The sequence below is a fragment of the Vulpes vulpes genome, chromosome 4 (assembly GCF_048418805.1).
Source record: "Vulpes vulpes isolate BD-2025 chromosome 4, VulVul3, whole genome shotgun sequence".
In the NCBI taxonomy this organism is placed as follows: domain Eukaryota; kingdom Metazoa; phylum Chordata; class Mammalia; order Carnivora; family Canidae; genus Vulpes; species Vulpes vulpes.
Genome location: NC_132783.1, coordinates 3710510 through 3738459, shown reverse-complemented (window position 1 = coordinate 3738459; position 27950 = coordinate 3710510). Strand labels below are relative to the sequence as shown.

Here is a 27950-nt window from a genome sequence, read left to right as displayed (position 1 = left end):
TGGAATGTTGCTCCGGATCCAAAGTAGTGTAATATGGTATAGTGGAAAGTTTAGGCTTTTGAGTCATTCTGATCTGGGTCCGCATATTGGCACTTACGCTTTACTTTGTGTCTTGGACACTTTGTCTAACCTCTCTGATGGTTGTCTCATGTATAAAATGGGACTAGGAAAAAAAATATCCACTAGTCAGGAGTGTTAGGATTAAAGGAACTATATGTGCAAAGGATGTAGCATCTGTTATAAGTGGCAACATGCAGCTTTTTATTTCTAGGCCAAATAAAGCTTATTAAAAAGTGAGTGTATATGTTTTTTTTTTTTTTTTTTTTTTTTGTGAGTGTATATGTTTATCTCTCACTCATTTGTCAGTTTATTTGTTGGACTTTGCCATTTGAACCTAATTTCCTTAAAGTCCCTATATATTTTCCCCTAAATCAAAATCGTATCTGCCATTTTTAACCATTAAGCTGAAACCAAAGTATTCATTGTCACATGAATATTTTGATTAGTAACATACCCTTATGCACGTTTCTTCTGTCCTTTGGTGTCAGCTTCTCCGTGTGAAAATAATTGCATAATTTATCATGTTAAAGCAGTAAATATAGTAAGCACATTGCCCTAGAGTTCAGTATTAGCCTGACTAGTAACTAAAAAATCAAAATCAACCACCTTATAACTAGGAAAAATTATAATACCTAATAAGTAGAGTTGGAAAATAGTTTTAACATAGAGCAGGTGGATAGTAGTATCTCGTAGCAGTATTGCTATTTAAGAACCATAGGGGAAAAAGAAAAAGAACCATAGAGAAATCTAGCTTGGATTTCAAAGGATATGTTGACATCTTTTCACAAACAATTGTATAACTTCTACAAACAAGGATACTACCTTTTTATTGTTGGGAGTTTATTGAAGGAATATACAGAATAGCGAGGAAGCACAGAAAATTGACCTCGTGGAGAATTGCAGAGTTATTCAGGTATAATATAAACTTTAAGGGCCTTCCATCTTTATGCTTCAGCTTTTTTTATTACTACCACTTTTACCACTGTCACTGTCTGCCACCATCATTCTGTCTGCATGCTTTCTTTATAGCTCATGACTTTTCTTAATGACTTTTTTTCTTTGTAATCCTACATATCTTCCATTATACTTCTTAAAGGGAGGATCTATTTGGATTGTTTAGTCACCCTCTAATAGAGGTACTTACCAAAGAGCAGAATTCTTATACTAGGCCTCCTTATAGACTGTTGGATTTTCCTTGTGTCCAGCTTATCATGGCTGCTTTTGGGCCAGATGTCAAGTTATAGTCTAGATATTTATAGCTAGAGGTTTGTAGAGTCTCAGAAGAAAATAATGCCTACAGAAATGCTCTTTATTTGGAAAGAGCCCAGTGGAAGGGATGGACTTTCATAGGCTGCTGTTAAATATATATTATTCTTAAGTATATGCTATTCTTACCTGTTACGCACATAGCACACTTCTCTTCCTAGGCACGCTTCCTAGCATGCCCACTTCTAATATAGCGTCCACACTTGTATCTCCAGTATAGTGGCAGTGCTTGATTACACCAAGCCATCATAATAAGGTATGGCATTGTAGGGTATATTAAGAGCTGCCTGCCAAGTCTGGATTTACAGTTTCCAGATTGTGATGTTTTGTGATTCTGTATTTTATCATTTTTCATGTTATAAGTGGTATATTTAGTGTCACTAGTTCAGGATTTTATATATATAATATAAAAGCACTATTAAGTTAGCAGTAATTCCAGTTAAAGAAAAAAGGAAAATAGGAAGAGGTTTAGTTTAGTGAGTTTAATATTCAGTTAACTGATCATAAACCTGAAGTCTTTATTTCTCCCAATTTAACCAGGAAGCAGTAATTGGTATCTATGATTTCCCTCTTGTACCATCCATCCTATGCTCCTCCTTGCCTCCAGGTAGTATTCATCTCAGCTGGATTATTTCCTTCTGTGCACACATAGTTCCTCCTTATCAGTGCGTCCTTAGTATTCTGTCTGTATAATGTTGAATAGTTGTAAAACTTTTTGTTGCTATGCTGGGAGTATAGGGAGATGTATTCCTATACAACATATTGTAGTGCAGATTAGACTGCACATTATTAGTTTATAAATTTAAAAGTTACATATGATCAAAACTGCTCTTTGCAGATCTCTTATATTGCCCATCCACACAGTACAGCCCCATTCTACATCTCTTTAAATTTAAGTAAATTCAGATCTTCATTACTGGTTGTAATTTTGTTCTGAGAGACAGAAATGAGTATGCATAAATCTGGCAATTTCATATAATACTCCACTCAGTGAACACAGGACCCCAACTGAGTATAAGATGGAGGAAGTATGACTCCCACTTGGTTAGACTATGTCAGTTCCTATATGCCTCTCCCAGCAGGAACATTTTGCTACAATGATTATTATTTTGGTACTTAATATAGTTTCCATGCAAATACTGGTAAATACTCATTTCTATACATCTGTCTTTACAACTTTAGGGATTTTTCAAGTGTAGTTTTTATGATACTCTTTTTTTCTTGATCTTAAGCATTGATTTTAGAACTCATCCCTGTTGATACACTTTTAACCCTAAACTTCATTATGTGTATATGTAGAACGTATTTAGCTTCCTTGTGGTTATACATATGTTTAAATACTCAGATTTAGCCTAACGAAAATCTTACCTATGCGAGGCACACAGAAACATGTGTAGACAGCATATCCAGATTTCTTGTGGAAGCATATGTTCTCATTTATTAGAATTGAAAGCAGAATTTCTCATTTCTTTTTCCAAGTTTAAATACTTCATTTCAGTAAGTATAATGTTTGTATTGACTCTGCTTCCCTGTACTTCTTGTTTCCATTCTGTGACAGCAGCCATATCTCTCTGGTAGTAACTTACCCTGGTCATTACAATGATCCTCGGTTCAGTCAATGCTCTGAAGTTCATGTATCAAGATCGATACAGCTCCATTGCAATTTCAGTTTCCAGTTTCCAGTTCTTTACCTTTCCCTGGTAGAAATTTCTCTCCTGTCCACTACAAATTCCAACTCAGTAGGACATAGAATCAAAATCTTAGGAAAAAAAAAAAAAAAAGAATCAAAATCTTAGGACACAGAAACAAAATATTTACAAATGTCTGAGAAAGGCATACTTAGGAGGGCCCCTCTCCCATCTGTCTTTTGGTATCTACAGCTATTAGAATGACAATGCCATATATTGATTTCTTGTTCAGAGCCTGTGTCCTTCAGAATAATGCCAGCGACCTTACATATTAGTGTAAGGTAAATATCATAGACATCACTTTTTTGCTTAAGTTTTTGTTTTTTTGTTTTTGTTTTTTTTTTTTAATGCTGTGAAAAAATTTCCTTGGCCAGAATCTGTTGGTGAAGCCACAGTTACTGTATTAGCAGAGGCATGTTGGACAGGTATGGCAAATCCAAATTCCATCAAGGATAAATTGTTACTGCTTCTGTGATGAGACAAGGCCAATACAGGCACAGATGTTCAATGCGTTTCTGATAAATGTGGTGGTGGTCCCCATCTTTGTCTACAGAGAAGAATTTTGTCTAAATACTCAGTCTAGGAGTGTAACAGTAGCATAACTATGTACTAAACCTATACCTGCTCAGGATATATTACAAGTATGTAATTAATATGACATCTTATGTCATTAATAAAGGGTGGTAGAAACAGAGTTCGATAAACATAAATCTTATCAAATGCCATCTCACCATTAGTATGGCATTGGAATAAATAATGTATTCTATAGAATATAATTTTGAACAAAGCAAGATAGTGAATATTGTACTGCTTTTTTTCTTAATAGCTTGATCGTGCTTCACTTTGAATTTAAAAAGAATGTTAACTGATTCTGTAATATTCCCTACTTCTCCTTAACCCCTCTTCATCGTATTTAACATCTTTCCTCTGTCCTCCCCCCATCACCCCCACCCCACCCCCTTGGCTCTCTTACCTGTTCATCTCACTGTCTTTGTTTCCCTGGTTCTGTTTTATCTTTGTTTTTACTTGTTGGATAGTTTCTATCCAGAGATCATGTAGTCTCTTTGGGTAAAGACCAGTGAAGAGTTCTAGAGTTCAAAATTCTCTTCCTTTAGATTATGGGAGGTTAAAATATGACGTATTTTTGGGTAATGGGTAAGTGTTTTTCACCAAAAATTAAAAAAAAAAAAAAACCAACAACAACAGCAACCAACCCAGAAAGTGAATTGTTTATGACAGAATAAGATCACATCCTTCACCCCCTACTCCCTCCCCTCCTCTTGCTTCCATTTGTATAATATCTTTTATTTTTGTTAGGTTGAAACTCCATTGGAAGAAGCTATTAAATTTTTAACACCGTTGAAGAACTTGGTGAAGAACAAGATAGAAACGCATCTTTTTGCCTTTGAGATTTACTTTAGGAAAGGTAGGCAATTAGGGTATAGTGGCCCTGATAAAATTGATCACTGTATTTCTTAGATATAGACACCCTAATCCAGTAGTCTGACCACTAGGATTTTTTCCCCCAATGCAACTTCTCACAGAAATGTGTGCTATATGTACAAGATGTTGTGGGGAGGTAAAATGATACTATTATCTCTTCTAGGACTGTTAAAATCAACAGTAGATATACACCCATAACTCGGATAAAGATCAAATATAGTAGTTACCACGTGCCTGTGTGAATGAAATTAGTTAGTGACATAGAGCTTATATTAGTGCCTGATACAAAATGAGCATTGAATAAATGTTGGTTATTATTAACTGTTGTTAGAAAGTGTGGTGCTTGAGGTGTATCTTGAAAGATGGATCACATTTCTAAAAGAAAAGATACATAGAAAGGAAGAAGATTCATTAAGAAAACTAAAGTGTAAAAAAAAAAAAAAAAAAGAAAACTAAAGTGTGCATAAATAATGTAGAGGTTGTCTGTATTGCCTCAGTCAGATCAAAGATAAATGGAGGGTCTTGGTTGTCTTACTTAGAATGCCTAGACTACATATAGATACTGAGCCTTTGTGGTATTAAATTGCTGTAATCTAAGTGGTTCATTGAAAAAAACAAACAAACAGTGTATCATTAAGGTGATGCATGCCTAAGGGAAGAGAAATTGGTAAGATCTGATAGAAGGGTGTTGCTCCACGCAGAGTAACTGTTCTGAAGGCGATTGAATGAAGTGGTACTTCTGTAGAATATCCATTAAAAAAATCATGTTTATCCAGGGACGCCAGGGTGGCTCAGTGTTTGAGGGTCTGCCTGCAGGCTCAGGTCATGATCCTGGGGTCCTGGGGTCAAGTCCCACATCAGGCTCCCTGCATGGAACCTGCTTCTCTCTCTGCCTCTGTCTCTGCCTCTCTTTCTGTGTCGCTTAGGAATAAATAAATAAATAAAACTTTAAAGAATCATGTTTATCCAAAGTAATTAATAATAATGTTGGGGGAAAGTTGGTATATAGCATTGCTTGAAAAAAGGACACGAAACTATAGTTTGATTTTAATTTTTATTAAGATCTTTACATGGGTATATAAGATAGGAAAAGGTCCAAGGGGAAATAGATAAAAAAATAACAGATGGGCTTTTGATGGATTGAGTGATTACAGTGTTTTCTATGATATTTCTGTTTTCCAAAAATGATTGTGTTATGATTCGGAAAATAAGTTTAATAATGACCCAGTAATTAAAGATTTTATTTATTTATTCATGAGAGACAGAGAGAGGCAGAGACAACAGGCAGAGGGAGAAGCACACTCCTCGCAGGGAGCCCGATGTGGGCCTCGATCTGGGAACTCTGGGATCACCTTCTGAACCCAAGGCAAACACTCAACTGCTGAGTCAGCCAGGTGTTCCAGAAACTTTTCTTTTAAAGAACAGTTAAGGGATGCCTGGGTGGCTCAGTGGTTGAGCGTCTGCCTTTGGCTCAGGCCGTGATTCCAGGGTCCTGGGATTGAATCCCTCATTGGGCTCCCTGTGAGCTCCCTGCTTCTCCTCTGCGTATGTCTCTGCCTCTCTCTCTGTGTGTCTCTCATGAATAAATAAAATCTTTTTAAAAAAAGAAAAAAGAACAGCAGTTAATACAGCTCCCCTTTCCTTTCTCTTTCTTTCCTTTTTTTCTTTTCTTTCTTTCTTTCATATGCAAACAATGTGGGAGTAAGGGGACAGTGGGAAAGAGAGAATCTCAAGCAGGTTCCATGCCCAGCACAGAGCACGATGCAGGGCTTGATCTCACAACCCTGAGATGATGATCTAAGCTGAAATCAACAGTCAGACACTTAACCGACTGAGCCACCCAGCCATCCCCATACAGTAGATATTCTTAAAATGGAATCCTGATATATAAAAAAGCTGTTCTGTTTAAAGTAGAGAAGGGCAATCTAAATTGCTTTCAATTGGCTTCTTGATTGTGTTCTATTTGGAATTCACTGTAGTAGAGTGAAGTGGGTAGTAACAAAGTATGGCAGTATTTTCAGCTTTCTGAGTTTTGGAAAAAGATTAAAGGAAAAAGAAATATCAGAGGAGTCTGGAGTTTTGAATTTTGTTATTTGGAGAATGCTACCAAATTAGGGAAGTCTTAACAAAGAGGTGTTTATAGATGGGACTTGAAAGTACAGTGAGTACTCAGGTGAAATTTCCATTCAGTGGGTGGAAATATTACTGAGGCTTGCGAAACATGGGGGTACAGTTGTGGGGATGGTATAGAAAGATATTAGAAATCACTGAAAACAATCTTGGTGAACACTGACCTTTCAAGGAGGAAGAGGATCCAGGAATTGATTAGGAGAAGACGGTCAAGTAGGAGGGATGCTATTTCACATGTCACAAAACTCAAGAAAGAAGCTAGTTTCAAGTGTAAACAAGGAAGTTTTATAAGTAGTGTAGGAAATCCCTTTATTTTGGTTAAAGGAGGTTAAGAAATAAAATGGCTTCAAATTTTGTTTATATGGCATTAGTTCAAATACTGTTGAATGCTATCTAAATTTTTTGTACTTCATAATTGCTTCACTCATGTTGCAGTTCAGATGTGATTGACTCTAAATTAGTTTCTCTATTTGTAAGGTCTTAGTTCTCCAAAGGAGGCAGCTTATTTTATCAAATGATCAAAATATATCTTACTTTTTCTTTTTATAGAAAAGTTTCTTTTGATGCTACAATCAGTAAAGAGGGCATTTGCTATTGATTCTAGTCATCCCTGGCTTCATGAGTGTATGATTCGACTCTTTAGTACTGGTATGTTTTGTTTTACATTACTTAAGTATTTGATTACAGTAGTTGATAGTGACTGTATAAGTGATCTATATAAGTTTGTCATAAACTCAATCATTTAAAAGCTGTTTTGTATTAAATTAGCTAAGGGGAAAAGCAAGGTTCGTTTCTTTGTGATGAAGTTCTTTAAGGCTAGAAATGTTACTTCATTTTGATATAGAATTGTTTAGTTCAAATACTTGAGAATCACCTTTCTTTCTGTTCCTAAAAAGTTACATGTAAGTTGAAATTTCAAATCATACTTATTATGTAAAGCTTTTTAGTAAATTGTTCCAAAATGGAAAAATCTTTGAAATTGACTAGCTAAAATTTTTGTTACTAAATATATGTTTAAAGATATAAAAGCTATGCCATTGTTCCTTTAAGGCAATTACTGTACTTTTCAAATATTTTCATAGTAAGATCCATTATCATTACTTTTAATGTGAAGTAGAACTACAGAATTTTAAGAGTCTAAAAGGTGGAATTTCATGCTAATTATTTTTCATTTTATAGTTGAGAAATCTGGGACCTTAAAAGATTAAATGACTTATTCAAGGTAACACAGATAATTAGTAATGAAGCAGGAATGAGAGCTCAGGTCTGAATATTGTTCTTTATTTCTACTACAAGAACTTTAAAGTACTTCTGTAGTGAAGTGGTAGTAGTGTTTTGATTTTTAAGTTGATTGGAGAGGGAAAATTGAATCCTTAATAGAACAATCTGCAAATACTGTTCAATTACCTATTGTATTGCTAAATACCCATCCACATATGAATCCATACATATCTAAATAATGAGATTAAAACAGGCATCCCAATCAGTCTTTTGAAAAATGCTAAATTATTCTGATTAAGAACATTGTTTTGACTTCTAAGAAAAAGTAAAATCTTATGTATATTTATGCTTGGTCAAAAAAATATGATTCTTGTTATAGACACTGAATCATAGAGATGTTTTTCAGTTTCTTAAATTCTGGAAGTAATAAATAGCATAACCACCTTATAGAAAATAGAATTGCTTTATGTAGAGAAAATTTAAAAAATTTTCTTTCAGTCTCTCTTACTGTATTAAAAAAATTTTTTTTTTTTAAATCATGAGTCACAGGGGATCCTTGGGTGGCTCAGCGGTTTAGTGCCTGCCTTTGGCCCAGGGTGCGATCCTGGAGTCCCGGGATCAAGTCCCACATCAGGCTCCTGGCATGGAGCCTGCTTCTCCCTCCTCCTGTGTCTCTGCCTCTCTCTCTCTCTCTCTCTCTCTCTCTCTCTCTCTCTCACGATCACAAATAAATAAATAAATCTTAAAAAAAAAAAAAAAAAAAACACGAGTCAGAAAATGAAGGCCAGAGGTAATGGTTTTAAATCCATTCTTGGGGAGAATCCCTGGGTGGCTCAGCGGTTTAGCGCCTACCTTTGGCCCGGGGCGTCATCCTGTAGTCCTGGGATCTAGTCCCACGTCGGGCTCCCTGCATGGAACCTGCTTCTCCCTCTGCCTGTGTCTCTGCCTCTGTGTGTGTGTGTGTGTGTGTATGTATCTCATGAATAAATAAATAAAATCTTTAAAAAAAAACATTCTTGGTTAGGATGGAGTGCATTTAACCAATTTTTAAAATTAACACACACACGGGGATCCCTGGGTGGCACAGCGGTTTAGCGCCTGCCTTTGGCCCAGGGCGCGATCCTGGGGACCCGGGATCGAGTCCCATGTCGGGCTCCCGGTGCACGGATCCTGCTTCTCCCTCTGCCTGTGTCTCTGCCTCTCTCTCTCTCTCTGTGTGTGACTATCATAAATAAATAAAAAATTAAAAAAAAAATTTAACACACACTTTATTTTGTATAATCAACTCTTTCCTAAAAGGCAGTAAAATAATAAATATAATTATGGATTTAGAGATTTCACTTTGAAATAGAAATTAAAAGTGGCTTATCTAAATATATTTGCTTACAGTAATTGTGGATTAATGAACATAGGACTGTTTTCTTGGAACAGTTGTTTCAGGAATTAAAATGCTCATGGACTTCAGAAGAACAAAGGCAGGATGATCCTGATGTAAAAGTAGAATTATTTAGTGTTCCCGTAAACTATGCCATTGTTCCACGTGTTTAACTGACAGCATTTTCAGGAAGAGAGTTACAAAGTAATTCTTTTTTTTTTTTTTTTTACAAAGTAATTCTTATTTTGACTAAATTTAGGCAGTTAAAGCAGTGATAATTTGGAGTGATAAAGATGCACTCTTTTTTAAAAGCCTTCAAGAAGTTGAGTAGACAGCTTATTACCTTTGTTAAGAACAGGTGTGTACTGTATAAAAATATTTGTGAAACTATAGAAACATAGACTAGGAACATCTTTGATTATACCCCACAGGATTAATTTTATTTCATTTTATTTTTTATTTTACTTTATTTTAAGATTTTATTTATTCATGAGAGACACAGAGAGAAGCAGAGACATAGGCAGAGAGAGAAGCAGGCTCCATGCAGGGAGCCCAATGTGGGACTCGATCCCAGGACTCCAGAATAATACCCTGAGCTGAAGGCAGGGTATGCCCAACCTGAGCTGAAGGCAGGTATGCCCAACCACTGAGCCACCCAGGTGTCCCAGGATTCCTTTAATATATTAGTTAAGTATGGGGGAAAATGATGTTTCAGTGCCTATTTTATTGTAGAAACTTCTCTAAGTAAATACTCATTTTAGCTGGTTACAAGTAACCTCCAAATGGGAATGTTGTTATACTACCAGTGTAATTAGTATTGCTATATAGGTCAGCTTCTCCTCCTCTTTTTAATTATGAGGATGATTTGGTATGTACCCTTTTCAAGTTTTTCACTTTTTCTTTTTAAGTTGTAGGACTTAGAGCAATTTAAACTACATTTCTCCTCAGTGCTAAGTAAAGGGTAGGAGCTTAGGTATTCAGTTGTTTTATTATTCCCTTACATGCTTTTAAAAATCACTGTTTGGTCACATTGTTCTACAATAAATTTTATGTCTTTTCCTCTCTCATTTGTACAAACTCACTTATCTGCAGGTTCTTTTTCTTTTGTATTTATGCATTTCCCTCCTAAAAACTGCATTAATACTCTCATCTACCTATTTTGCCATTTTGAGTGGTAATCACTTAATAGGTTGTGCTGTAACCCAGTAGTGAGTAAGTAGTCTTTATCTCACACAAATATGAGCATTTTCTACCCAAATTATTACTTTTAAATTTTCCTTAAATATATTTTATTTATTTATTTATTTATTTATTTATTTATTTATTTATTTATTTATGACACACGCGCGTGCGCACACACACACACAGAGGCAGAGACACAGGCAGAGGGAGAAGCAGGCTTCATGCAGAGAGCCCAGCACGGGACTTGATCCCGGGACTCCAGGATCACGCCCTGGGCTGAAGACAGATGCTTAACCACTGAGCCGCCCAAGCGTCCCTCTACTCAAATTATTTAAAAAATGCCAGCTACTCTAGGAACTCAGGGTAACTCTTTTGGTTAAAAATCAGCCCCCTTTTCAATGTGGCTTTTGACCGTTGATGATTACCAAATTAATTCAATCTCCTAAAAAGCTAATAGCATTAACCAAACATTTTATTTATTTATCTATTTATTTATTTATTTATTTATTTATTTATTTATTTATTTATTTTTTAAATGAGAAAAAAAAACAAAAAAAATAAAAAAAAATAAATGAGAAACAGAGGCAGAGACATAGGCAGAGGGAGAAGCAGGCTCCTTGATGGGGAGCCCAATGTGGGACTTGATCCTGGACCAGGATCATGCCCTGAGCTGAAGGCAGATGCTCAACTAACTGCTGAGCCACCCAGTCCGCCAAACATTATTTTTAATTTTAAGATCTCAAAAGACTCAAATCCAAAAGCCTCATAGAAAAGATTTTTTTTCCCTTCCCTCAATCAAGTATTACTTTTCCTTGATTCACAAGACTTAATTATTGTATCAGAAGATAGCAAAGAAGATAAGTAGTCTGGGATATTTTATTTTCTGAGACCTCAATAGTGTTTTGCTAGTTTTAATCACTTTCAAAGGATTTTTATTTTTTTTATTTTATTTTTTTTCAAAGGATTTTTAGATTGATTCCTCCCCCTACCCCCTGCCCACTAGTCTTCAGCAATAAAAGCCTATCTAACAAATCTGTGACATTTGAGGTTGCTTCTTTCCTTAAAGATATAGGTAAAATTGCATTATATAGAATTCCATACAGCATTCTAATTTTACTGCCGTACTTTTTTTTTTTTTATGTTAGTGTTTTCCTGGAAATTCCAGGTCCAATCTACATAATGTAGGGAAGTAGAGTCAGCCTCAAACATTTTGTGACTTAGTGAGGAGATGTTTTTGGAAATAGCTATTAATGGAAGTTGGGATTTTTATATTTTCTCTTTATACATCCCGAGTATGTGTGTGTCTATGTTATATATGTATGTTTTTAATTCTGTGGGCTTTTTTTTTTTAAAGCAGTTTTGATTTTTCTGGGAAGATTGTTTTAATCTAAGGAGGGTAATAGAAAACATGAAAAGCTTAGCTTCCACCTATAAGCAGCTATAATGTGACTATGCAGTTATTTTCCCACCTGCATATAGTCTCTAAAAAGCACTTCATACAAACCAACAAGGCCCATGGAAATAACATTTTTTGGAAAACCTGTGATTTTTTGACATAATATTCATTGTAATTGGCTGTAATCTATTTTACCAACCTTTCTGTAAGTTCTCTCTGTGCTCCTGCTTCCCCTGAAAAACAAATACTGATAAATTGCCAAAACCAAGTTGAAAGTACAGCCATAATGGAGGTTAAGCTAAATTCTTTAATAACTCATTGAATTGAAAAAAAAGAAAAAACCTCATTTAATTGAACCACCCAATTCTATAGACTGATAGAAGAAATGTTATTTAACCAACAAAGGGCGTATCAATCAGTTATTCAGGTATTAATTATATATAGAATGTTTCATACAGATGTTTACTACTCAAGAGTTCAGTGTTTTTTAAACTTAAGGTAGTGATCCATTAGTGAGATAATGAAAGCAGTTTAGTGAGTCATCACTACCATTTGAAAATCTAAAGCAGAAATAGAATAGAGTAGAAAATATTTGGATGTGTAGCACAAAGTTAGGGTTAGTGTTCTGTGCAAGTTTTGCTTCACATAATTATGTATATAGGATACATATTCATCAGTATGTTTGAAAGCGACCACCGTAGTTGCTAACCATAAGGAAAATATGTTTTCAATCTATGACAAAAATAAGAACTATATTGAATTATATATTTAGCTATTATATAATTAGCTCTTTCATATATAACTTTTCCTTACTGTGATATTTTTAGGTTGGGTATCTTCTCAATTTTACAGATGAGGAAAAATAAGTTCAGAGTGGTTCTGACTTGTCCAAGCCTAGATCCATACCCAGGTCTGTCTGGCTCAAAGCTTCAGACTCTGTCTCTATACCAAAGTAATAATGAAAAGCATACTAATATTCAGTCAGTGAGGTTGTAGGGGTCAGTCTTTCCGTCTCAAAATCCCATTGCCTGGGAATGTGATTACTAGTGTGTATTCATTAAAGGAAAATACTACAGTGGTCCTTTGGAGTTTATTATATAGTGATAACTCAGTTTGCATAGCCCCTGCGAATATAGGTCAATGAAGTCAATATTGTTTTCTTTTAAAATTGATAAATTTTGTAATACCTTACTTGGGTACAGAAGCTGGAGAAGGTAAGGAAAATTTTTTTGTCTTCAGCACTGCATATGCTATGACATTTTTTATCAGGTAGGTGTCATCAAAGCCCCTGTTGTACAGACTTGATTTAAAGTTGAAGGGGGCAGTTCCTAGGACCTTAGAAGGCTACAGAACTATATGTTTCATTATGTATCTTGCTTTCTGTTTTTTTTTTTTTTTTTTTTCTGGAAATGAATCATTTATCAGTGAAATGCCTTTGAATGCCGTTAGAAAATGATTATTCTGCTGACACACATCCTTTACATTTATATACTAAGCTCTTTTAAGTGTTGAATTATAAGTAGGTTCATCTAGTATTTACATTTAATTGCTTTGTTTCATTGGACTCCTTAAGTAGATTATTTTTTAACTTCTGCAAACAATATCAGAGTATCTAACTGCTAATTAAGTTTCTTTTTAATTTGTTCAGCAGTGTGTGAAAGTAAAGATTTACCTGATACAGTTAGAACAGTATTAAAACAAGAAATGAATCGTCTTTTTGGAGCAACGAATCCAAAGAATTTTAATGAAACTTTTCTGAAAAGGAATTCTGATTCATTGCCACACAGATTATCAGGTAATCACTTTTTCTTTTTGTCTTAGCCTTCTAAAACAATTTCAGTTTTTACCTTAATGGATCAGTGAGAGATTACACATTTTTCACATGGAAGAGTCATTGTGATTATCTCACGTTTTAGTCTTAGGAAAACAGGCAGCTTAAATATACTTCCTATAAATGTTTCAATTTTTTAGACAAAATTATTACTCAAAATTAAGGTCAGTAGTTTCTCCTGGTTCAGTACAGGCTTTACAACAAAGCAGGCATACTGCATTTAGCTATATAATGAAGGAGGGAGGAAGTTTCTATTTTTTCTTTATCCCTTCAACATGCTCTTAAAATTCACTTAGATATGACCATCATCTTCTGTTTCTCATACTTATGTAAGATTTCTCATGCTTTGGACTAGATAATGCAAAACACCTGAAACTGTTTCATAGGCAGGCATCTGTGGTAGCAGTCCAAAGTCAACTTGATGGGACCATTTGGGTAGTGTTTTTTTTAGTAGGATGCTTTTAGAATACCTGGCTAAGAAGCCCAGCAGCTTTTGTATGCCTTTGTAGAATTCTGATTTCAGCTTTTTGGTCATACCACCAGGGTTCTGTATCTACAACCATACCCCCCCCCCCCCCATCCCTACACATAGCCCCAAATTATGTTCATTTTATTTCAGAGATTTTATTTATTTATTCATGAGAGACAGAGAGAGAGGCAGAGACATAGGCAGAGGGAGAAGCATGTGGGACTTGATCATACCCTGAGCTAAACGCAGACAATTGCTCAACCACTGAGCCACCCAGGTGTACTGCTATGGTTAACTTTAGAAAGAAGACAACTATCCAAGGTCCCAGAACACAAAGACAACTATTACTAGAATATTTATACTTCTTCATAGGTTTTTTTTTTTTTTTTTTTTTTTTTTTTTACCTTAATTCTAGTTAGGCTATTTTTAGTCTGTCATCTCAGGATTTTCTTTTTTTAAAGATTTTATTTATTTGAGAGAGAGAGAGAGGGCACAAGCAGGGGGAACAACAGAAGAAGAGGAAGAAGCAGGCTCCCTACTGAGCAAGAAGCCCAACATGGAGGGCTCAATCCAGGACCCCAGGATCATGACCTGGGCCGAAGACAGACACTTAACCAACTGAGCCACCCAGACACGCCAAGGATTTTTTTTTTTTTAAACAATGCTTCAAATGGCTATTCCCATTTTTCTGATTAAGTACCACACTCTATGTGCACATGTATGTTCCATCTTATGTTTGAATGGATAGAAGAACAGATGCTGGTTTTACTTTGAAATAAATTTTCTTTTTTCTTTTCATTTAGCTGCCAAAATGGTATATTATTTAGATCCTTCTAGTCAGAAGCGAGCTATAGAGTTGGCAACAACACTTGATGAATCCCTCACTAACAGAAACCTCCAGGTAAAGAGTTTTTGATAATCACCCTTTTTTTTTTCATAATCTCTATTAAAGAGTACCTGACTACTTTGTTTCTCTTCACAAAGAGAATAATTTTCACTAAATAATTGTTTGTTATTTATGCATACTATTTCCAAACTGTTATGAGTCCACATCAGAACCTAACCTTACCTTAAGTTTATTTAGGACTGTGTGTGTGCACACATACATAGCAGGCTATTTGCCATTCAAGAACTAGTTCCACATCTGTTACTTAAAATATTTTTTTTCTAGAAATATATTTTAGTAAAATAATATATATATTCCATAGTTAATTTTAGATTTCACTTCATTCATATCTGTGTATTTTTAAAAGATAATTATTTTAGCGAGAGTAAGAGGGCATGTGTGCATGCATGCACAAGTGGCAGAGGCAGAGGGATAGTCCCAAGCAGACTCGTCACAGCTTACTGCTCCATCTCAGCACCCTGATATCGTGAACAGGGCTGAAATCAGGACTGAGCCACCCAGGTGCCCCCATATCAGTGCATTTTTGAGCAAGCAGTGGTTTCAGTGAGGAATTTTTTTTTAAGGATTTATTTATGTACTGTGAGTGTGTGCATGTGCATATGCAGGATGGGTGGAGAGGGGCAGAGGGAGAAGAGAATCTTAAGCAGACTTGTGCTGAGTTGCTCATAGAGCATTTTATCACCACTCTGAGATCACTTCCTCGGCTGAAACCAGGAGTTAATTGCTTAACTATGCACCACCCAGGTTCCCCCTCTGAAGATTCTGACATATTGAACATGTATGTACCAGGAATCAAATTAGAGCACTCATTTTGTAACTTGTAATATGAGATTAAATAGAGTAAAAGAGAAATAGGTGTGTTGCAATATAGGTATTCTAGTTTAGACTAAAAACAAAGGACATAGCGCTATTTCCTGTAATAATTAGCCATATAAAAAAAGCATCTGATATATTTGTTTAGTAGCAAATGAAGGAAATATCTTCAAGAAACATTGGACTTGTTGATTGTCAATTAATACATCATTTAGATTAAAACATTTCTAGACTGGCAAAATTTGTTGAGTACTATATACTGCAACTGTATAATATTTTCCAAGTGAGAAGATGAAGAAAGAAAACATGAGAAATGCAAGTCAAAGTGAATCACTGTAAAATATAAAAAGATCCACGAAGGGGTTTGGTTGAAACAGTTAATCAATTTGCATGAACAGATTTTTTTCTTGCATATAAGGAGACCTCCTTTTCCACTTAGTAGACAAACCTTCAATTTGAATACAAGGATGAAAAGCAATGTTTGATATTGCCAACTGTCTCTAAGCCTCTAAAAAAGAAAACTATAAAAGATTTAAGTTAAGTAACTGACACTACCGTGGAGATTTTGACGTTTATACCCAGGGCCAGCCTGGGCTTAGGCAGGGTTGCTGCCTGGGGTCAAGCACTTGCTGAGAGTGAATGTGTCATTTTTTTTTAAGATTTTATTTATTTATTCATGAGAGACACAGAGAAAGAGAGGCAGAGACCCAGGCAGAGGGAGAAACAGGCTCCATGGAGGGAGCCCGACGTGGGACTCAATCCCGGGTCTCCAGGATCACACCCTGGGCTGCAGGCGGCACTACACCGCTGCGCCACCGGGGCTGCCCTGAATGTGTCTTTAAATGTAGCACCCTGCACACCTTGTTTGCCCAACATTTGTCCTGGCCCTGTTTATATATAACTCATCCTTTTGTATAAACCCTGCAAATCTGAAGAAAGTAATTATTGTGGAATGTATATGTGGAAGTAAAATGCTTTTGTGTATCTTAGATAGGTACCTATGCCTTTTGTTTAGAAAATCTGTGGATAATGAAATGTCTAATGAATTCATAGTAAAAACTTCTTTTTGGACAAGTTCTAACATGACCTTTTCTCTTTCTTTAGACATGTATGGAGGTATTAGAAGCCTTGTGTGATGGTAGCCTAGGAGACTGTAAAGAAGCTGCTGAAGTTTATAGAGCAAATTGTCATAAGCTTTTCCCTTATGCTTTGGCTTTCATGCCTCCTGGATATGAAGAGGATATGAAGATCACAGTTAATGGAGATAGTTCTGCAGAAACTGAAGAACTGGCCAATGAAATTTGAACATCATTAAACAAGCAAATGGAATGACTTTGGACCATATCTAGTGTATAATATTTTTGTCACGCACCTGCTGCATTGCTCTAACTTACACAGAATGAGAAGAGTAAATGTTCTTGCCTTCAAATAGTGTTTTACGTTTTTTATCCTGCTGAAAAAGTATATATAAAATATCTAACATATTACAGGATATAGGTTCAGTTTCTTAAAAAATTAAAAGCTGCTAAAATTGAGGGATTAAAAAAAGATACCTTATTCTATTCCTACCTACCCACCCATGTTTTTTAACTAATTTATATAAAATCTGGAGGCTGTTACAGCTAACAAAGCAGGTGTGTGGCAGAAATATTACTTTAAAATTTGTCTTGTGAGATTTTACTATATCTCAGACAGCATAAACGCTGTTTTAGCACTGGATTCTTTCACTGAGCACAAAGAGTTGTTGGGGCTTTAGCATCTGACTGATTTTGTTACGGGGTTGATTCTGACCATAGGAAGTATGCAATGTGAATCACTATTGACAGAGAAACCTACAACAGATGCTTGATGTTGTAGAGCTGGGACATATAGATACCAAGCAGAATTATAAGAAACCTAGAGGGTGTTCAATACGCTTGTTGTGTTTCCAAAATTCACTGTACATGATCAGTTTGGTGTTCTTGTACCACAGTTTTTAACTGAAGGAACCAGTTGGAACAATCTCAATTTTAACTAAAACTTGAAGAACTAAAATAGCAATGCAAACCTTTCAGCATTGTTTTGGCCAAACTTGTTAAAACTGTAATGCAAGAACCAAATGCACTGTGATGTGGCACCAACTAATTAGCACGCATGAATTTTTTCACCCAAGAGTGAAAAAAAGAAAATCTACCATGGCTTGAAGTTAAAGAGCAGAACTCCTGACTACCATTCTATGACTGATCAAGAGACTAATAGTTAAAAACCTCAGCAGGCCTTGTTCACGTTATGCAGAAAAAAAAGTGCTGCAGTTTAGATACCTCTGGAATTTTTCCACAGTGTCACAGGTTTGTAATACTTGAAGCCCTACATTTCTAAGAATATATTTCTTGCTCAGTTGTTTCAGGCAAGCCCAAGACTTTGTAATTTTTAAAGGGCCCAAGATTTTTTTTTCAATAACAGACCAGCTTCTTTTTCCTGCAGTTACAGATGTAATTTCCTTTTTGTTGTCAAACATAAGGTACCAAATATGATGCAATAAATTGTTTTGAAAAACAGTTGTGTGAATATTTCAACTAATCTGTGTTGGGCTTCTGTGAAAATACACAGGTGGAAACAGAGGTGCAAGCCAGAGGCAATGTAATGTGCTATAAACTAGTTCAGATGGGAGCATTGAGAATGGGCTGAGTGCCGATGTCAGGGGAACTCCATAATGCAGGTGTAGGTGTCCTGCTCCTCCTGCATTAAGATTTCATTGAGGGCTAGGATGGTGGCAGGTACTATGAATGTAGTTCCTAACTCATAATTTTTAAGGAAAACTGAAAACTGCAATTTTGATGGAGATAATATGAGCCTTAAAATGTTAAACCTAGCTACTGAGAACTGGCCTCAGGCTCAGTATTCTCATTGCATTTGCAAGATCTGAGTAAATTAAGTAAATTAGTCAATTGTATATATAATTGACCTTTTGTGGTACTTTTAGTTTATAGGAAATACATTCTAAAGGGAATTTTCAGGAGACCTTATCCTTCTACTGATTGAACAGTTGTGCTAAACTCAACTTTTCATAGTACGTGACCTGCATTCTGCGTCCCAGTCTAACGATTTAGTGATGTAAAGAGAAGTACAAACTGAACTCCAGTGCTTTGTCATGTTTTCTTAACTGGCCCTGTCTCAGGAACATCTTAACAGATGGCAAAAAAACAAAAAAACAAAAAAAAACTTTTTCAACTTCTCCTATGAGTGGCAACTGAAGTTCTCATTGTTGGGAAAGAACACTAGTGCTACCTCTGCCACTGCTGAGGTGTTGGGAGGAGGCACCAGCCATATAATAGGGGGAGTGTGTGTGAATTATGTTCAAACTCTACTGTATATTGAAATGAAATTCATATATTTGTCTTGATGATGTTCAAATGATGTAGATTGTCTTAGAATGAAAATTCATAAATATTCAGAACTCTTGATGCGGATGCCACCCGTGAGGAGATAAATTCCTAACGTGTATATTGTACTCTGACCCAATTTTACTGGAACTATTGAATAAATATTTTATTTTCTTTCAGGTTTACTTGATAGTGGATACATTGTCTGGTGTCAGAGGACCTTGAAAGGGTTCATTTTATGTCCAGACAGCACCCCTAAAACATTGTACTGTACTGTCTTGCTCTGAGTAGTATCAACTGGATCATCTCACATTTGCCTCATTCACTCTATTAATTCCAAATGATACTGTGGGGGAAAACAGGGTTAGAAAAACAAGTGGGGGGAAAAATGCAGTGATGTTGTATTCTAAACAAGTGCCTTATGTTTATTGCTGAGAACTGGTGTTATCAACCCTTTTCAGAAGAAAGGGTCCCTTGACCTGTATTAACATAGGAAAGTAAAGTTATTTTTGTTTTTCTTTATATTTACTACTCTTGTCATTTCTCATTTAAAAATTAAAATCTGACTAGGTTAGTTTACTCAGCTTTAATTAGATAGTTGAGTCATGCATTTTCAACATTTTTCTGTATTTATTATGCACAAAAATAAAGCGTGATCTATAATAGCATGGCTAAAAGTAGTCCCAATATTAGTGAACAGCTTTTCTGTGGGTTTTATCAGGACCTTGTTTTCCAGTGATGTTTGTACCCCATGGTGTGTTGCTGTTAGAGCTACGAAATGAAAGCTGTGATTGTAAGAAGAAGCCAGAAGAGTGTGGTTTAGTTTCAGGTAGGTGGTGATAAATTCAGGGAAGTCTCTCTCCTGCACAATTTTTTAGGAATATTCCAGTTGCCATGTGTAGCATCTGTTTGGGAAAAGGTAAAAAGTGAAGTGTTAAATTTTCTTATACCTGTATACTTGTCTGAGTAATTACTAGCCTTAAATTTTTAAATAATTCTTGAGAGTTCAAAGAAAGACTGACCTGTCAGATGGTAGGCAGTCTCCTGTTCTAGCTCCTGCTCCACTTTAAGTTACAGGCAAGGTTTCTTGATTCCATTCAGCTACTATCTAAACTTTGTTGAATCCACTGCCAAACCTAAATTAAAAAACAAAGTCACATGAAATGGCTGTATTGCCCCATAGGGAGCCGAAACCGTAAGTTGTGTTCCGATTTTGATGACTAGAAATATCACTACTTGTAGCAATAAAACATTTTTGGAAAAGACTATTGTTCCTTATTGAATTGCACTTTCACCTTTTAGTATGCAATCTACAGGGTGGATATTAAGTTTTGATAGCGTGCAGGAGGTTTTGGAGAAAGGGCTCATTTCAGTGAAGCAGAAGAGTATCGGTTACATACTGTAGGTTTTACAGCTGAATTAACACTGCTACCTCCATCAAGACCTACTCTTTAAAAAAAAAAAGACTACTCCTTTTATGATACAAAGATGGGCAGGATAGGGAGCAGTGTGTGGTAGAAAGTGGGTCTTCAGGGTTTCCAGCCTCAGTTTATCCAGTTGCCTTTGAAATGACACCATCTTCTGATTGTAACCAGAAGAAAAAAAATGATACTGTTTAAGTTAGAACTTTTATAAATTGCCAATGGTATACAAGCTTGCAATCTTAATGTTGAATGCTTTCTATGGAGTTCTAGGTGCCAAAAACAATACAGACTTTATTTCAAGGTGGCTTGTAGCAAAAGTAAAGTTGATACATGGCAATCTAAGGAAGACTGTAATGGAGTTCCTAACATTTTTTTATATTAGGCCTTGTGCCTATTTTAACATCTGTATTATTTCACACAAGTGGTACAATTTTTAATTGAAAAAGTGATCTTGATGAATGTGATGAAAATTTTCTGGTGATACATAAAGATTCTGGTGTTGCTAAATCAACTTGGTCTCAATAAGTACAAAGTATCTCATTTAGAAACAGAAGAGCAAAGAGATTTGGGGAATATGATTTGGGCCCCATGGCTTGCTTTCAGCTGAGAATTACATTTGCCTTCTATATCTGGTTACTTGTGCATTGTCTTAACAAGAAGCCTTTATCCACACCTTTCTGTTATTTTTCTAGTCCACTGTAGTTTCCTAACGAGCTCTTATGAATCTGCCACTCGTTTACTTTTATCTGCAAGTGTATCAGGTCCATTGCCTAGTGCTTGATGTTTCATCACAGTTGAGATAGGTGCTGGGTTTTCTAAAGTGTTGTTCCAAAACACTGGTGTTTCTTCATTACTTATGAATACTTAAATTAGCTCCACTTTTCATCTTTCAAACTATTTTCAAGTAGTCAGACTGCTGATTGATATCTTTAAAAATGAAAAAGGAACCATTTAAAGAAGTAAATAACATCTCCCAAATGCTTAAGTTTGAACTATGGAATACAAAATACTAATTCTTCCCTTCATTAACTTAATAAAAAATTATGCATTAATAACAGTAATAGAAGTATTGAGAACATGTACTCAGCATTGTTTACTATTAGCATAGTTTGCTTAGATCTGATTTAGAGTATTAGTGTTCATCTTTTGCCTCTTTGTTGGTCTTGAAGAATTTCCTCAAAGTACCACAGGTCCATTATATTTTACTTATGTTGAATACATTACTCACATCTAATTTTTGTTTTTTCCCTATAGTTTGTCAATGGAATGATTGTGACTGGCGTTGTAGGAAGCAGATGACTGGAGGACCATCCTCTAACTTTTTCAGTTTCCTGTTCATTGTCGCATAAGTTGGCAGTGAATCTACTCATCCTTCATGTCTTTAGCAACCAGCCACCCAGGTAACATCACATCTAGTGGAATACTACAGAGACTGTCATTCTCTGACTGTCATTCATTAGTTGCTTTTCATCTTTCAGTTTGAGGGGATGGGTAACACACACACCAACCACCTCCCTAGAAAGCTCTGTTTGCTCTAGCCTATTATCTCTACTTTAAGTGATTACAAGTAAGGAGACACCGGGGTAGAGTCTGCAGTGGTTATTTCTAGACACATGACCTACAGCTAGTGTTCATCACAACCAGCAGCTGTGGTCCACAGTTGGTCTTTACTTAGGATAGGCAACTGAATCCTTTCAAGTCATAAACTTAACCCTGTTTGTTTATTAGAATTCCAGGGGAGCTGTTTAAGAAACAAACAACCCTCAATGCCTGGGCCTGCCTACTGAGAGAATGATTTGGAGTCAGGCCTGGGCATGGGTCATTATCTCCCCTCCCCTCAATCCCCAGTGGTTTTAGGATGCATCCAAAGTTGAGGCCCATTGTCCTTGATGAATTTTAAAAATGCTTTATAGTATTGAGTTTTTTCCTTAGATTAAAAGAAGCAGGTAACTGTAAGTACAAAAAGATTAACTTACCCCTATCTTACATTAAGGGGAAGAACTTATGTTTGAACTTTGAAAGTCCATGCCTTTCTCTATGTAAGTCGCTGCTACTATACTACATGAGTAGTATTCAAAGAGAATTGAATCCCTGGTATTCAAAGGGGAAAAAAAAAATCATAGTTTTGTTGGATGTCATGGTAACTTGTCTCAATTAAAGCAACTTTTAAAGTAAAATTGCCATGGATATGGGCAGCCCGGGTGGCTCAGCGGTTTAGCGCTGCCTTCAGCCCGGGGTGTGATCCTGGGTCCTGGGGTCAAGTCCCACGTTGGGCTCCCTGCATGGAGCCTGCTTCTCCCTCTGCCTGTGTCTCTGCCCCTCTGTGTGTGTGTGTCTGAACAAATAAATGAATAAATAAAATATTTTTTAAAAATTGCCATAGATAGATAGATTTTGAGTGGATGGGTACCAAAGCAAAGCATGGAGTCTGACTTTTAAAAGAATGAGTGCTAGAAATCCATACATACCTAACCCTCAATCATATACATGTTTTTTCTCCCTAAAGGACTACATTTTACATAAATGGATTATTGTTACAAATCTCAGATGTGAAAGGAACCATGATTCTTGGACAGACAGGATTCAAAGCTAAATGTTGGCCTCTTCGTGTATAACCTGGAAAGGAGATTTACATAATACACAATCTTATATCAAACTAAAACCTGCGTTGTGAGATCTGTTGAAATAACATTCTGGGTTGGTATCCCAAATCTATCCAATCTAGTGTTTTTCTTTAATAGGAATTGTTTTATAGACAATCCTCAATTCTGTCTAGCTTGTTCTTGGCTGGTTGAAGGATTTAATAAACGAGTCTGATTTTGATACTGCTCTTTGCCATTTTTGAGTGAATAGAGTTGGATGATCTTCCCTCACTTTTGCAAACTGGAAAGTCTAAATTGCCTTATCTCTTCACATAGAAGTCTATCTAGCCTTATGTGTTAGTTACTTTTATCTGAACCTTGTGATTAAATGCCAACTTTGTGGCTTGGTACAATAGTGTGATGTACTTGATGCATAAGCTTTTAGGTCAGATAGAATTAGGTTTAATGCCTGGCTCAGGTGCCTTAGGCAAGATAATTTCTAGTTCATAGTTGTTGGAAGGATTAAGTAATGTATATACTGTATAGAAAGTGATTACCACAGGGCCTGGCACATAGTAAGCATTCATTATAAATACAAATATTTGCAAAAAAGATTTTCTTTTTTGTTTTGGTTTTTAAGGATTTTTATTTATTTGAGTGAGAAGACGAGGTTGCTGGGTGGGTGGGTGTAAAGAACAGAGGGAGAGGCAGACTCTTCACCGAGCAGGGAGCCTGTCATGGGACTCTATCCCAGGATTCCAGGATCTTGACTTGAGCTGAATTCAGATGAACCAACTGAGCCACCCAGGTACCCCTGTTCTTTCTATTTGTAAGTATTTGACTTGGTTATCCTTATTTGTTGACTGCAGTACATTGGGCCAGCATATTCAGGAAATAGCTTATAATTTTCTAGATATTAATAGCTCAATTTTTAATTTTTTCCCTAGTATTTTACTTTACACTTGTGAGAACTTTACATTGTTTTGCTTTTTCTCACATCAGAGAAAACAACCTGTAATGCCTCCATCCTCCATGATCATTTTGACATTCATGGAAACTTTACTCATGTTAGCAAACGACAGATTGCTTGATGCTACAGTTTAAAGTTACTTAGAAGATGTGGAATTAGGCCAGTCCTAATACCCTCCCTTTTATCCATCTAGTAATTAATGAGTACCTACTGCGCCCCAGGGACTGTGTTTCATATTAGGAATAGATGACCTAGTCCTTGCTTCCACATTTTTTACAGGCTAGTAAACGAGACAGACAAATTAAGAAATGAGTGCAGCAGTAATTTATAAATGCCTAGAGATGGTCTTCATTTATTTTGGGATAAACTAGGAAATGCTAAACAGAATGTTCACTAGAGCTTGGAGAGATAAGAGACCAGTGTCCTAGACAGGTAGTATGTACATAAAGGCACAGATACATGAAATATGTATTCAGGGACTATGTAAAGTACTGAGAAGAGGATCTAGGAAATGAGGCTGGGGCTCAGATTAAAGTTGTTAGATGACTTACTAAGACTGGGTTTGGTTATGTGTAGACAGAGGATAGCTATGAAGAAGTAGAGAAAGGTGAGAGAATTTTGCTAGCAATGTGATCGTGAAGGTGGGGAGCAAGATTGGAGGCACTGAAACTAATCACAAGACTCAAGTTGAGCTAATGAAGAGCTACCACTGAGCTCTTTCTGTGTGCCAGGCAATGTAGTGAGCACTTTCCATTTGATAGTTTATTTAATCCTTGAAGAGTCCATACGACGTAGATATCGTTTCCATTTAACAGAAAACTTGAGGATCATAATTTGCTCATGGTCGCACAGTTTATAAGTGATAAAAATCTGCATTTAACCCCAGGTGGGTTTATCTCCAAAGTGCTTGCTTCTGATCGATATAACCTCTGGGAAGAAGTGGTGAAGACAAACACAGTAGTAAGTATAGGGAGGAGAGCAAGATACTAGAGATGTTAAGAAGGTAGGACCTAGATTAGCTGACTTGTTGGGAGGGGAGAGGATAGTGCATGGAGAAGTAAAAGTTAATGACATCCAGGGTTTGGGCGTGAAACACTTTGTCTTTGACAGTATCATTAAACAGAGTTGGGAAGAAGAAATTGGGAAAAGCAGAGTCTTTTCAGAATGAATTTTAGGTGTTTATAGGACATGTAAATCCCATAAGATTAGGCCACTGGGCATATGGGTCTGAAATTTAGGAGAGAGGTGACTTGTAGATTTTGAAGAATTAGTTGTGAGTAGTGTAGCCTGGATAAGACTGCTCAAAAGTGAATAAACAAAGATGACTTGCACTTGCCAAGGTAAGTGGCTAGGGGAAGAGAAGCTAGCAAAAGAGACCAAGAATAATAGTTAAAAAGTTAGACAATTATAATGTTGGGGAGTCAAAGTTTTTTGTTTTTTTTTTTTAAGTTTTTCAATGATTAGGAACAACAGGGTCAAAATCAAAGTATTATAATTCTTGTCGAGCTGGTAACATTTTAGAAGTCTGAATATCAAATATTGGCAAGGATGTTGAAAAACAACATAGGAACTCTCAGGTACCGTCTTTGGGAGTATTAATTGGTATGAGGGTAATTTGGCAATATTCATTTACTAAAATTAAACGTGCATACCCCTATGAACCAGCAATTCCACTAGGATACACACACACACACACACATACACACACACACACATATATATACCCTGTAAACATCCTACCTATTTGCCAGAGGGACATGCAAGAATGTTCGTCACAGCATTGTTTATAATAATGAAATTTGGAAACAAAGTGTCTGTGACATAAGAATGGATAAGGTGTGCTATATTCATTTAATGGAATGCTGTACAATTAAAATGAATAAGCCAGCATTAAGTGGATCAAGAATTACTTTCCAAAACTGTGGTGATTAAAAAAAAAAGGCAAGTTAAATGACGTATTTCATGTATTAATGTAAATCCTGTGTGGTTTATGGATATATTCATTTAAAGTAAAGATTTACAGGGGTGCCTGGTCAGCTCATTCAGTGGAGCATGCAACTCTTGATCTTGGGGTTGTGAGTTCGAGCCTCACATTGGGTGTAGAGATTCCTTAAAAATCTAAAAATGGCGTTTTTCTGATTTGCCAAGAATGAGAAAATGAAGGGAAGATCACCAGGATATGTGACATAATTTTTCAGGTGGAAAAGTGGATCCAATAATGTCTAAAATATTAATTACCCTTTGTAATTACTCCTATGTAGCTATTATCCCTTCTTTAGAGATGAAGATTCATGTCTCAGAGATGTTGAATGACATGCTAAAGGGTACCCAGCTAGTAGTAGTGCAAGTGCTGACTTAGGAGTTCAGGTTACAGACTTGTAGATGTTAGAGCAGGAACTTAAACCCAGGTTTTTTGTTTCAAGGCAAACTAGACTATATATGGTGTGTTCCTGGATCCTACTGTTCTACTCAGCTATTATGAAGTTAAAAGCCTTATGCTATTTAGAACTCCCTTAGAAGAAAGAATTGTTGGAATGAAATATGAGTATTTCTAAACTATGCATTTTTATACAGTATTTGTTTATCCCTTTTGATATACATATGACATCATGCTGACAGTGCTTTATGTTTCAAACTTTCTTTTTTTTTTTTTTTTCCATAAACCCCTGTTGTGCTGGCTTTTGGATTTCCTTTTGCAGTGAGGAAGTGCACCTTTAAGATGGTGAAGATACATGTTTGAGATCATTTACCAATTCCAGGAATTAGAACTACCATCCCTGTATCCCTCAAGTGAAATACAGTGTCCTGAAAAAGAAACCACTCCAGTGGATAAGATGCCATTAGTAAAGTGGCAAAAAGCTGTATGGTATAGATGGACTGATTATCAGAGATTGCCAGCCTTTCTTGTCTTTGTATCTGGATCATGTTAACCCTTCAAATCTCTGTTTTATCATTTTCTAGGAGATTTCAACATTCATGTGGATGCTCTGTCAAATACCTAAGTATCACAGTTCCAAGGCCATTTCAACCCATTCCCTTGACCATCTTCTCTACTTCGTTATACAGTCGTTCGGAGTGATTTCAATACCCTTCCTCTCCCATCCACATTACCCCCAATAATCCTGATCCAGAATCTCACCCTAGAGCTCTATTCCTATAATACTGCCTTTTCTTCTCGTTGATTCTTGGCCCCACTTCCTTCCATATCTGGCTTTGATCTTTTAATTGGTTACATGACCCAATCTCTCACCAGTGCTTTCAGTACCCTGCCATATTTTCCTTTACTGGTATCTCTCTGGTGTTTCTAGAACAGTGCTATATTCTGCGTGGCATCAGTGACCTGCCATCAATTTCCTGCATCCTTGTCTTTCTCCTCTGTCATCCGACTCACAATTCTGGATCAGTCCCATCATAGGCCTGGCCCTATAAGCCTTTCAGCTAAGATACTAGGAACAATTATAAAGCCGCTATACTTTCATGATTTCCAAACTCAGTTTGGTAGTTAACACCACCATTGACAGATAGCTTTGTCTATAGTCAGTGGTATATTTCAAACTGTCTCCATTCTCTTTAAGCCCCCTTTTTAATTCCCTCTTACCTCACAAAATAATTGAGGCCATATAGCAAGAAGCCTCAACTCTCAGAGCAATACAGTTATTTATTTATTTTTATTTATTTTTTAATAAAGTTATTTATAACCATTCCCTTACTCCCTTAGTTTCTGAGAAACGGTATTTTTTTCAAGGCCCACCTTTTCTGTCTCCTTTGGGCCCTGGCTTCATAAATTTTCTCTCTTTCTACAAGTTCCTTTTCATTCAAATTACAATCATG

General features: G+C 36.1%; 1 protein-coding gene across 2 annotated transcripts in view; it reads left to right on the top strand.

Moving 5' to 3' along the window:
* NAA15 (N-alpha-acetyltransferase 15, NatA auxiliary subunit) overlaps positions 1–19328 on the top strand; it is an 83603-nt gene extending 64275 nt beyond the window's left edge. The window contains exons 16-20 of one of the 2 annotated variants that reach the window (XM_026018451.2): positions 4332–4440; positions 7137–7235; positions 13413–13556; positions 14865–14962; positions 16886–19328. In XM_026018451.2, the coding sequence (XP_025874236.1) occupies positions 4332–4440; positions 7137–7235; positions 13413–13556; positions 14865–14962; positions 16886–17086 (651 nt within the window). In that variant the 3' untranslated portion in view covers positions 17087–19328. Of the gene's footprint in view, positions 1–4331; positions 4441–7136; positions 7236–13409; positions 13557–14864; positions 14963–16885 lie in introns of both variants that reach the window. The other variant, XM_026018450.2, reaches the window with a different exon arrangement.
* Positions 19329–27950: the final 8622 nt, after the last annotated feature.